This window comes from Panthera leo, chromosome B3, assembly GCF_018350215.1.
Source record: "Panthera leo isolate Ple1 chromosome B3, P.leo_Ple1_pat1.1, whole genome shotgun sequence".
Taxonomy (NCBI): Eukaryota; Metazoa; Chordata; class Mammalia; order Carnivora; family Felidae; genus Panthera; species Panthera leo.
This window is the reverse complement of record NC_056684.1, coordinates 97,457,105-97,469,247: the sequence shown is the minus strand read 5'-3', so window position 1 is coordinate 97,469,247 and position 12,143 is coordinate 97,457,105. Positions and strand designations below refer to the sequence as shown.

Below are 12,143 nucleotides of genomic sequence, written 5' to 3'. Positions count from 1 at the left end.
ATCCACTTCCATAATACCGCCTGTGGCCATCACTGGCACACTTGGCTTTCCGATTTTATCAGAGGATGCGAAGGAAGCCAACCTTTGATTATCAGGATGACCATATCTACTTTTCCGTTGACTTGTCGCCATTAAAGGCGCCTCTCCAGCTTTTCCTTTTCTCCTCTTTCTGCGAGAAAAATGGGCCTGGTGCTCTTGGAGCCCTTGAGCGCAGGGGCGAGTGAAAGTAAACTTGTTCAAGTTCCCTGAAGAAGCGGTAGTGGAATCCATCGGTGTTCCCACGGAGAAAGCACCGACTCCAAGAGAATGCAGGATGAATGGAGAAGGATGACGTCACACAGATGTCCGGGGAAACACCGGAACACCGTCACTCCGCTCACTCCTTGGTCTCCTCCCACCACTTCCTCCAGCCCTCCCAGAACTCCTTCTGCCTCAGGAGTAATGCGAGCAATGCAGTGTGTGCTGGTAAACCAGCTAGCTCTCTGGAAAAAAAAAAAAAAAAGAAAAGAAAAACAAAAATCCGAATTTGTACTATTTGCCAGTTTCCACGGTGTAAACACTCCCACCACGGCAGATTTCAACTTACCGGTGGTTTAACAGCAGACTCACAACATTTTCGAATATTTAATAATCAGCTCTTGCAAACCAGGAGGGGACAACTCCAGCATGTCCTCAACAGTCCTGCCCCAGAAAATCCCCAAATCACACCCCGGGTGAGTATCACTTTCAGCTTCTCAGTCAAAAGGAGAAGTGGTTACTGTATGACCGGATTGTTATGACTAATATCAAAGTGCCGAACGTGGAAGGGCACGACGCAGGGGGTGAGGTTTTGTTTGCCAAATTGGAGGAGTTTTCATTTCTCAATCTTGGTCTCCTCTCCTTCCCTGGGCTGGGGCGTCGGAGGGAGCCCCGTCCACAGAGCTTCTCATTGGCCTCATAACAGAGATGCACGTAAGACTTCTCTGCCCCACCCCCCGCCCCCCCACCAAGAGCTCCCCCAAACTTGTTTTCTCTTTTAAAACCCCAGGACCCTATGCTAGAGAACAGAATGCTCCTTCTTTCATTAGATAAGTTAAAAATGGAGGGTTTGGAAGCCATTCTGGATTCTGGGTTCTGCCTTTTGGTTTGGAAGGTGCTTAAAAGCTTTTTCTTTAAAAGCTGGACACAGGAGGCGTGCCTGGGTGGCTCAGTCAGTTGAGTGTGAGACTTCAGCTCAGGTCACGATCTCAAGTTTTGTGACGTTTGTGAGTTCAAGCCCCGTGTAGAGCTCTGTGCTGACAGCTGGGAGCCTGGAGCTTGCTTCAAATTCTGTGTCTCCCTCTGTCTCTCTCTCTCTCTCTCTCTCTGCCCCTCCCCCACTTGTGCTCTCTCCCTCTCTCTGTCTCTCTCTCAAAAACGAATAAAAATGTTAAAAAAAAAAAAAAAAAAAGCTGGACTCGGAAGGATTCTGTAACCAAGACTTAAAAGCTGAACAGCCTGGACTGATCTTTCCTTGATTTTTAAGGAGCCTGGAGAATGACAGGGTGTGGGGGCAGGTAGTTTTCATAAAGTTGAGCATGACCAAATTTGCCCACAATCTATGATCACACAACTCTCCCCCTTTAGGCCCTGGGGATGCCATTGGACTGAGCGCAGGATGGTGACCTACTTTTCTTCCCAAAACATTGGGCGGCCAGTTGCATTTTCCGATCTAAAACTCACCCACACTGCTACAGTTCCTGTTCCCCTCTGCTCCTGCTCCTGGGTGTGCTTCTGGACGGAGCTGCTTTTGTAAAGTGGAGTTTATCATGGGAGTCCTCCTCCAAGAGGCTGGTCTGAAAGCCCCAACCCACATCCCTCCCAGACATCAGCATGGGCAATCCAGCCGCACAAATCCTGGCAGGTGTATGAGAATCCAGGTTTGCCCCGTCTCAGCCAGGGAAGTCAGTTAAAGAAAAGTCTCATTGGAAATGGCCTTGAATCTGGAGCCTCTCTAGTATTCTAATCACTCACAGTTAGTCAGCTAATGAATATTTATCAAAGTTCTCTGGAGGGGTTCAGAAGGTGCCACCCCAAAATATGCCACTTTTAGTGATTATTTTGAACTGAAGTCACTTGAGTAACAGCAGATGCAGGAAGGGCTCTCTGACTCCCCATCCCCCTCTTTTTTCTTTCTTTCTTTTTTTTTTTTTTAACCTAAAGCAGGTCATAAAATTTCTCTGAGAAAGGTGACTTTCACCCCTGTCTCACCAGAGACTGGAAGAAGATGCCAAAAAGAACCCATACAAACAAACCCGCTAAGATAACACTTAACTTTTATTGGTTTCCCCCATACATTTTCTAGTCACCGGCCCACAATATACTGCCCCTGACCCAAGCCCCTTTATCTTATCACATCCCCACAGTGTACTGGGGCCTAACAGCTTTTTGAGGTCCTCATTTTCCTTTTGAAAACTCCTGTGTACATGTAAAAATATGAAATAAAATTTGTAGGCTCTTCTCTTGTTAATCTGTTTTATGTCAGTTTAATTCTTAGGTCCAGCCACAGAACCTAAAAGGGTAGAGGGAAGTTTTTCCTCTCCTCCATCAACTATGGAGATAATGGTGAACAAGGCAGAGTCTCTGCCCTCATGAAGCTTACTGTCCAGTTTACAAGGAAATCACTCTGTACACAAATAACTTGAGATCAATCCGATAATGACGACAAGGGTGCCGAGTGCTTTAAAGAAGAAGCCCAAGGTGCAATGAGAGCATAAGACAGGGAGGCTAATGCAGGCTACGGGACCCAGGAGATTTCTGGGGCACTGAGGCTGAAGCTGAGATCTGAGGGATGGTTCAGATCCAGGAGGACATGAGATCCTCCGGGACAAAGAATTTATGCTTCAGAAACATTCTCTTGCTGAGGATGAACTTGGGAATTTAGATAGCAACTTCTTTCCTTCATAGATAGTGTGGTGGTGGAGACCACTGTTTGCCCTCAACATTCTTTCTTCTTTTCTTAATAACAAATCCCCAGGTTTTACTAGGTACATAATTACCCAGAGAAAGGATTACATGGCCACCTGCCCAATAAGATGTAGGCAGAAGTAACGTATGGGGTCTCTGAGACCATTTTTCTGCTACCTGGTATCTCGAGGTGATAGCTGGCAGCTGAGCAGCCATCAGGGACCATGAGGAGACACAGCTAAAGTTGGCAAACAGTATATTAAGTAGAGCTTTGTTCCCTGATGACCATGAGACTGTCATACACCATATCAGCCCTGGATCGCCTACCTCCAGGCTTCTTTTATGTAAGGGAGAAATAAAGGTCAATCAAATAAATAAAGCCTCTATTATTTTCAGATTTTCTGTTACACAAAGTCAAACACAATCCCAACGACTACACACAATTTCCTTTCAGCCTAATGAAGAGAACATTTATCTGCACAACTCACATATTACCTAGCTTACAGAAAAGCCTATAATAATAACAAATCTCTTTTGTCCCCTCCTTGGTCTCCTGGTCCTTCCCTCGCCCCTGCACCTCCTCTGTCTCCTAACTCCCACACCAGAGCTAGGCCTGACCTCAGAGTTTCCACCTCCGTGAATGACAGCTTCACAGCCCAAAGCTTCTTGAGCTCCTGCTACCTTCCCTTAGTGGCCGCCTGGTGAGAGTCCTGCTGTAGAGAGTCACACGAAGTCCAGGGAGGCCGCCAGCCTTCAGGCGCTCCTCCCCACCCTTCCCAAAGACGTATAAAGAGTTAGAATAAGAGGGAAAAGCTGAGAACATGCACCAACTTGGAAAAATCACAAAAATGATCGGAGGTGCTTTAATGGAAGGAACCTCCCTGCATTGGGCTTTTCAAGCAGTGCGGGCTTTAATCAGTCTGTTGCCCCAGCCTCTGGCTAAGTCCATGAGGTCAAGACTCAAAGGGAGAAAGTCAGTGTGTCTGCTTATAAACTCAGGTCTGGTAGGGTGAGTGCACACCTCCCATGTTGGGTCAGATGAGATGAGGCCTTGTGTGAGTTAAATTGTGAACCCGGCATGTGCACACGCACACACACACACACACACACACACACACAAATATGTTGAAGTCTTAAATCCCGCTATCTCAGAATGTGGCCTTATTTGGAGATAGAGTCTTAACAGAGGTCATCACGTTAAAATGAAGTCATTAAGGTAAATCCTAATCCAACAAGTTTTGTGTCCTTATAAAAAGGGGAAATTTGGAGACAGACAAGCACACAGGGAGAACACCAAGGCAGAGACGGGGTGATGCTTCTACAAGCCACGGGTGCCAAAGATCACCAGCAAACCACCAGAAGCGAGAGGAGGGACATGGGATGGATTACCCCTCACAGCCCTCGGAAGGAACCGACCCTGCTGACAGCCCTTTATGGAACTTCTAGCTTCCAGAACTGTGACACAACACGTTTCTGTTGTTTAAGCCACACAGTCTGTGCTCCTTTGTTAGGACAGCCCAAGCAAACTAATATAAGGTCCCTTAAGTGCCAACTAGCAGGGGAGTTTGGGGATAGCCACTGGTCTCAAATGATTTCCCTGCTGTCTCGCATTGGGATATGAAGAATGAGAACAGCTGAAGTTTCTCTTGACCATTCTTCTGAACAGCGAAACCCAGGTGGTCTTTCCACCTGCAGACAACCAGGGGCATAGTGAGTGGGGCCAACTCCTTCATAGGAAAAGCCTTTTCTGCTCACCTCCTGGGAATCATGTTAAACACAGACACTTCCCAGGAATGAAAGGCTGCTGTTAACTGGAGAGGTCTGTCCGTGAATCTATCTATCTTTCATCTATCTCTATAATCTATTTTTTTCCTTTTCTTGGCAGAAAATCAATGTCTAGATGGGTGGGAAAAGTAGTGCAGTCTCTTCAGACCCCAACTAAAGACTGTCTGGGTTGAACAATTCTTGGGTATGCACAAACACACACATGAAAAAACTGTATGTGGTCTCGGCTGCCCCTGTTCCCCAAACTTTGACATCCACGTGGGAGCTTAGGAGGCCGAAGGGATGGGGGAAGAGAGACAAAGGCTATCTGAAGGCTCTGTGGAAGCAGACCAGTGGCCCAAGTGGCCAGCAGCTGGCTCCTCCCATCCACTCACTTTACGCATCTCATATCAGGCTGATTTGAGCACATGGGGCATTTTGTTAAGCAGGGTGAGGACTTGCTGCTACTAAGCATTTCTTATTCTGCTGATTTCTTATTCTGCCAATAGTTCTATACTTTTATTATTTTCTCTCACCATAACCAGATGTTAACCCCATTTTCAAGAGGCTGAATCTGAGACCCAGCAATTTACCCAGGGGGGTGGCAATGAATGAGAGGCTTGGAGACAGGGCTCCAGCAGTTCTGAAAAATGCACTCTGTGCCCACTGTCCACAGCGTGTTGACTATGAAGATCCCAGAAATTTGTGCTCGGTGGGCACAGAGACTGTCTCCTAGGGGAGGAAATGCATATTTCCTTTCTGATTTGTTCAGCAGTAAAGCCTTGGGTTGATTTTCTAGAGTTGGCCATAAAGAAGATGATGACAATGAGGCAAAGGCATGTGGACGTGGATGGCAAGCCATTTCCAGAATGTGTACGGAAGCCTACGCTGCATGTTAGGCTCATGGAGAACACAAATGCATGCCTTGCTTTAGGGGCCTGATGTCTAAATGGGCAGGTCAAACTGAATTCATGTGAAACAAGTTGACGGTCGATATTTCTCCAAGCTCGAGGTGACTTTATTTAGGATTTGCTGATACTAAAAACAGAGACCCCTCAAACCGTCTCAAGAAAATAGGGACTTATTGTAAGACTCCATGTGTGTGGCACTGGAAGTAAGATAGAGGTGAGGCATGGCAAGTCCCCTCTACCTCTCTCTCAGCAGGCCCCGCCCTCTCTCGTGGTGTCCCTGCTGTGTGTGTCTGCTCCTCTCTCTAAGGCCACCTCCTCTGTTCCTGTGGCTTCAGCTCTCTCCTAACCTCAGCTTACTCAGCCAGAGCTTCCAGCTGCTCTGACTCTACCTTGAGGCATCCTTTCAGCCTTAACTACCCCCTCAAGTGGTATATTCCTTCTTGTTTGGTAGTTCTTTCTGTATTAGATTGGTCCAGCCCCTAGGCCTCTGTGAGCCTATATTTTGACTATCCTTCTGTCACTTGCCATCCCTGAAGATCCAGTCAGCTGTGGCCAGGAGTAGGGGATCACAAGACCACCTAAAGGGCCATGGGCAGATAGACACCTAAAACCAATCCAGTATGGGAGCTGTTGATGATAAAGTCTATAAAAGGTCATGGAAAAGAGAAATCCCTCTTAGCCAGAGAGAATAAGCAGGACAGTGAGATGGCTGAGGTTCCAACACATGAGATTTGGGTCCTGGAGAGAAGAGGAAAGCTCAGGTACAGGAATGAGTACCACAGAAGACTGCAGTGGTGGTCACGATCATTTGTCCTTTCCCTGTGAAAGGATTATACCTCCCTACCTAGATGACATCAGATTTGTGTGATGCTTTTGCCAATGAAATGTAAAAGGGATGTATGTCGTTTCTAGGCAAAAGCTTTGACCATCATAGCATGGTTCACTGTGCTCTCTTTTCCCTTTGCCCTGAAAACAACAGAGTCCCAAACAGGGAATGTTCCATTCACTTAAGTCCCAGGATGACAACAACTGGGAGCAGTGCCAGAACAAGTCCATGATGGATCTATAATGTAAATAAGACCTAAGCCTTTATCGTGAGATTTTGGAATCATTTGTTACTGCAGTGTAGCCTAGCCTATCTTGACTGATACAAAGGTCACATTGTGTTCAAATAAATGGGAGAGAGAGCATTGGAAGTGAAGAGGTGATGAGAAGCAGGGACAGGAATCCAGATGTCAGAGAAGGAAGACTTGCAGTGGGATAGCATGCGAAGATCTGGAAAGAATAAGAGGACTTCAAAAGACATTTTAAAGAACATGTACCAGGTGTGGGGAGCAGTTTGGAACAGGGAACGAAAGAGAGTAAAGGGTAAAAAAAATGTTTTTTTAAGTTTATTTATTTATTTTTGAGAGAGAGAGAGAGTGTGTGTGTGTGTGTGAGTAGGGGAGGTGTAGAGAGAAGGAGAGAGAGAATCCCAAGCAGGTTCCACACTGTCAGTGCAGAGCCTGACGCAGGGCCAGAACTCACAAACCATGAGTTCATGATCTGAGTTAAAATCAGGAGTCGGTCGCTTAACAAACTGAGCCACCTATGCACCCCAAAATTAAAAAAAAAATTAATGTTTGTTTATTTTTTAGAGAGACAGAGAGGGAGACACAGAATCTGAAACAGGCTCCAGGCTCTGAGCTGTCAGCACAGAGAGGGATGCAAGGCTTGAACTCAGAATGGCGAGATCATGACCTAAGCCGAAGTCAGACGCTTAACCAACTGAGCCACCCAGTGGCTATTAAATTTTTTTAATAGATAAAAAAATCTATCTATTAAATTAAATTTTTTTTAATAGATAAAATTTTTATTAAATTTTTTTAATAAATCTATTAAATTTTTTTAATAGATAAAAAAAATGTATCCCTTATTTACTAGCTAACAATGGGAGTTGGAACCATTTTGAGAGAAAGATGTCCTTTTGAAAAATTGAACTTAAGGTAGGATGGACATCTAGCTAGTGATTTCCAGCAGGTACCTGGGAATGGGGTCAGGGCTGGAGATAGACATTTGAGAGTCATCAGCAGAGGTAAGAGAGTTGGGTCACTGAGTTTTTGGCAACTGGTCTTTTGATCTATAAATGTAGCAGGTTGTGAGAAATGGAACACAGACGCCATGTTGAAGAGAGAAAGCGACTCTAAACAGAAGAAAGGGGGGCACAAAAACCCTTCCAACAGCATCAATTCCCCTGCCTTCATTTTGAAGAAAGCACATATTTGCATTTTCTCTTGCTTCTAGAGGTCACCCAAGAACTGGCCACTCTCTGACTTTCTTATAGAATCTCTCTTTGACTAGAATGGTCTTCCCAGAACCCTAAGATTCTGAAAAAGTACATCCGGAAGTTCCCATGGTGAGACTGTCCTGATGGTAACAGCATGGACATAATTTCATTTAATCCTCCTTGAGACCAGTTGCCGCTGTGTGAGAGGCACAATTGTACCCATTGTTCCTGTTGGCCGAAACTGACTTCTGGCTCCAACTTCTTCATTTTCTTCTACTTCCTGGTCTCCTTTAAGAGACTATGGAACAGCTGGAGAGACAAGGTTGTTGGCTCAGAAACAATAGTTCTGAAAATGCCTCCAGCCCTCCCCCAGCTGCACCAAATGAACTTGGCATTATTATGTACAGTAAGACACCATGGCATTGCACAGGCTCTGTGCCAACTCTCATTGTCTCTGACTGACCTGGGAGAGCTGGTCAGGCCCACCTCTCTGGCTTGCCTGCTTGAAATGCTTCCTGAAACGAAGTTAACAGCTGTATTCTTGTTGTATCTTTAAAATAAGAAGCTAGAAAGTTTCCCAGAGGCTCTGAATCTACATTTCAAGGGGGGGAAAAAAAGAGAGAAAGAAAAAGAAAAAAGATAAGGAAAAAAAAAGGCATTAACCTAGTTTAGCTATATTTTAGGAAACAAATTCTGGGCACAGGAAAGCCCGTTATGCTTCCAGCTATAGGTTTTCTGGATAGAAAACAAGACAGAGCTCACTTTTGAGCATATAGGGTAGAGTGCGTAGGCTAGAGCCTCTTGCATAAGGACCTTACAGTTTTGGACCTTCCAACAAGAAAGTCTGTCCGAAGGAGCACTTTTTGCTCAGGCACCTTTCAAAGAGCTTCTTCTCTTAGTTGTGTACATTCGGCAGACAGGGGTGTGAATAGGGGGCGTGTGGGGAGTGAATAGGGGTGGGGAGGATGAATTGAGTTTAGGCTCTGCCTTTGCCGAAGCCTCTTAAAACACCACACAGAAATTCCATCCCAACAGAGAAGCCAGAATCACAGGAAATCGCCTTTAACTTAAGGGAGTACCCTTCAGTCACAAAATAGCCGCCAAAGACTAACTCCATTTCTAAAGCTTTGTAAGGTCTATACATTATGCATCTTATGTGGTTACCACTTGCATGAGCCACACATGCTCACAGCTTCTATAAAGGGAGCTGGTGCATGCTAGCAGCCCAGCAACTAGAATTCTTTCACTTAGTCCTGGAAAGACACTTAATCCTGTGCTAATGAGGCTCTTGCCCCAGGCCTCTAGGGAAGCTTCCTTTTTTTTTTTTTTTTCCCTGATTTGCCACAGTTTCATCTCTTAAAATAGTGTAGGACAAGGTCTTATTGACTGGTAAACTAGGATTTGCCTTCCCCTCCCCCTCCCCCTCCCCCTCCCCCCTCCCCCTCCCCCTCTCCCTCTCCAAATGGGAAAAAAACAGCCAGGAAAAAACTCTAGTGGTTTTAATCTACTCCTATATAACAAAATACTCTTAAATTTAGCAGCTTAAAACAACAGACATTTATCATCTCACAGTTTCTGTGAATTAGGAATCCAGGAGTAGCTCAGATGGTGTTTCCGATTCATGGTCCCTCATGAGGTTGCAATTAAGCTGCTGGCTAGGGCTGCAGCTATCTGAGGGCTCAACTGGGGAAGGATCTGCTTGGGACCTCCGTCATGTAGGCCTTAGTTCCTCACTGGTTGTTGGCCAGAGACTTCAGTCCCTCACCATGTGAGCCTGTCATAGCCTGCCTGTCTTCATGATGTGGCAATTGGCTTCCCCCAGAGTAAATGATCTAAGTAAAAGAGAGAGGGAATGAGAGAGAGAGAGAGCCCAAGGCAAAAGCCACAGTTCTTATAACCTAACCTCAGAAGTGACATCCCATTCCATCTGCTATATTCTATTGGTCATACAGACCTCCCCTGATGTGATGGGAGAAGGGCTATGCCAGGGTGTGACTGCCATCTTGGAGGCTGGCTACCATACCTTGTTTGGGAAAGAGAGAAGTGGGGAAGAGGGTCATGTACTGAAAAGGTTAGTGGTATAAACTGGCTAATGAGCTACTCTTCTATAACTAGTTGAGTGTCCTTCAAAAGTCAGCATCTCTGCTCCTCATCTCTGGGCTTTTTCTGTAACATCAGGTGCTCAAACTAGCATGATCTTTAAGTTCACTAAAGTGTGTGATGCTAGTGATTTGAAGTTGGTGAGGGGTAGAGTGGAGAAGGGAAGTAGAGAGAGAAGGGAAGCTGGGTGTCATGAAGCAGCCCCAATACCTGAGCCCTGAGCTGGCTTCAGGCCCCAGGCCCAGGGGTCCCACAGTCCCATGATCAGGCTGGATGCCCAAGTCCTACCATTTACTGAGTGAGGAGATGGGAATGGGAAGCTCTACTTTAATACCTGATGCCCTGTTTCACTGAAGTTTTTAGACCTCTTTCTGTGCAGGAGCAAAACAAAAATAGCTGAGAGCACTCTGAGCCTGAAGAAAGGGTTCCTCTGGTTTTTAAGGCTGGTACCGGTTTGTCTGTACTTTGATGATGGTTCCTTATTGTCTAAAGGTTTTTCAGAGTGTCTCCAGGGAAGTGGCTTGGGGACCATCATTGCTTCCCCAACCTCCCATCATTGCTTCTTATTTCACATCCTGTCCAGACATTCCAGACCCTTCTACATATGGGTGATGGACCCACTGGACTTGGAGGAGCATATCACTCTGTGGAAACCTGGGAACCTCCATGTGAAAGCGCCCTTGAAAGTCTCTGATGGGGGGTGGTCCCACTTGGGAGAGCTGCCTGCTGAAGGAGCGGGAACCAGGCTTTGCTTGGTCAACTCGCCTTCCTTTCTTTGGGTTTAGCACACAGAAATAGCAGCTCCTTACAACCAGAGATGCATGGACTCGTACAGTTTTTGAGCTGAAGGACTTTCTCTCAGAGATGAGTTATCTACTTCAGTAACGGTCTTGGGCGCTCCCTGGAAGCTCCCAGGCTTTATGATTACCCATGTAATTTCTTGGCAGGGCTGGTGACGCCTGAGTCATCCCAGGAAACATCCCAGGTGTTTATTCCCAAATGCCGAGATTTATTCCTCAAGTTTTGAGCTGTTTCTTTGGGAAAGCTTCCAGTTTTGCCATTCTCATTATACAACTAGAATCTTTAACTGCTTCAGGAAGCCCTCGGGGCTGAGGGGGAAGTGCCCAAGACTGCCAGACCCCCAAGCAAAAGTGGGCAGCACAGCCAGAGGCGGGAGCAGTGGGTTCTGGTTGAGCCAGCAACTAAATGCTAAATCCTCAGCAAGTTTCCTTCTGCGAAAAATTAAAGAAGCCCAGTTAGAAAGCAAACATTATCTAAAGAGCCGGGCAATATCAACAGTTGCATTCTGCCACACAAAGAACATTCTAACATTTCAAACACAAGGTCTTGGGCTATCTCTGTCATTTGAGTTGAATACAATAAAAGTTGTGCTTCCATGTCATGAGTCATATGTCTCTGTCACTTGGACCAGAGCTACCTTACTGAAGACCCATTTTCCAACCTGAATGTATTCAGGAGACTTCTCTCACTAGGACTGTCATGTCTCTTGTGGCCAAGCTCCTCCCAGGATTTAACATTCATCTTCTCTTTTCCTTCCCTTCTTTTCTCTTCTTTTTCCTTGCCCTCTTTGGTCTTAAAAGGACACTGAGTGATTCTAGATTTTGGAGTTCAGAACATTCTTACAATCAGAATCTAAGACCTAGATGTTGGTTCCCTAGTTCAACCTTTAACCTCTCCCCTAATTCAGAAATCTTCAAAGGTCCAGCCTCTGACAGACACTTTATGATAGGGACAACACTACGTCATGAAGCGATTCATTCTCTTTGGGTGGCTCTGTTATTGCAGAATCCATTTTCATACTGAATTTCTTACACCAAAATCTGTCTTTCTGAAATTTACTCACAATGACTCTTACTTTGCCTTCTGGGGAAACCTAGACTATTGCTACCTCTTCCCTATAGCAGCCTTCAGATGTTTGAAGAAAATCACTATGAGGTAGGGTGATGTTATCACCAAAGCATACAGTTTGGATCTGGGTTGGGTACCAGATCTGCCAGTATTGGTTATGTGTGATTTTGAGAAAGTCCCATCACCTCACTACATACAGTCATGTGTTGGAGCCAGATGACAACTGTCCCTCCTCTCACCTGTGCTTTCAGTGATCTCGTGTTGCTTACTAAAGATGAACCACGGTGGGAGTATTTACACCGAGGAAA

At 45.7% G+C, this 12,143-nt stretch overlaps 1 protein-coding gene across 3 annotated transcripts in view; it reads left to right on the top strand.

The window, feature by feature from the left end:
• Positions 1–87: 87 nt before the first annotated feature.
• LOC122222542 overlaps positions 88–12,143 on the top strand; it is a 33,787-nt gene continuing 21,731 nt past the window's right edge. Inside the window, exons 1-2 of one of the 3 annotated variants that reach the window (XR_006203792.1) lie at positions 400–713; positions 2,504–3,272. Coding sequence is in view for 1 of the 3 variants with exons in the window: in XM_042943115.1 (XP_042799049.1) it covers positions 318–713 (396 nt within the window). In the remaining 2 variants the exon portion in view is untranslated. Of the gene's footprint in view, positions 714–2,503; positions 3,273–12,143 lie in introns of those variants that run through there. The other 2 variants (XM_042943115.1, XR_006203791.1) reach the window with 2 other exon arrangements.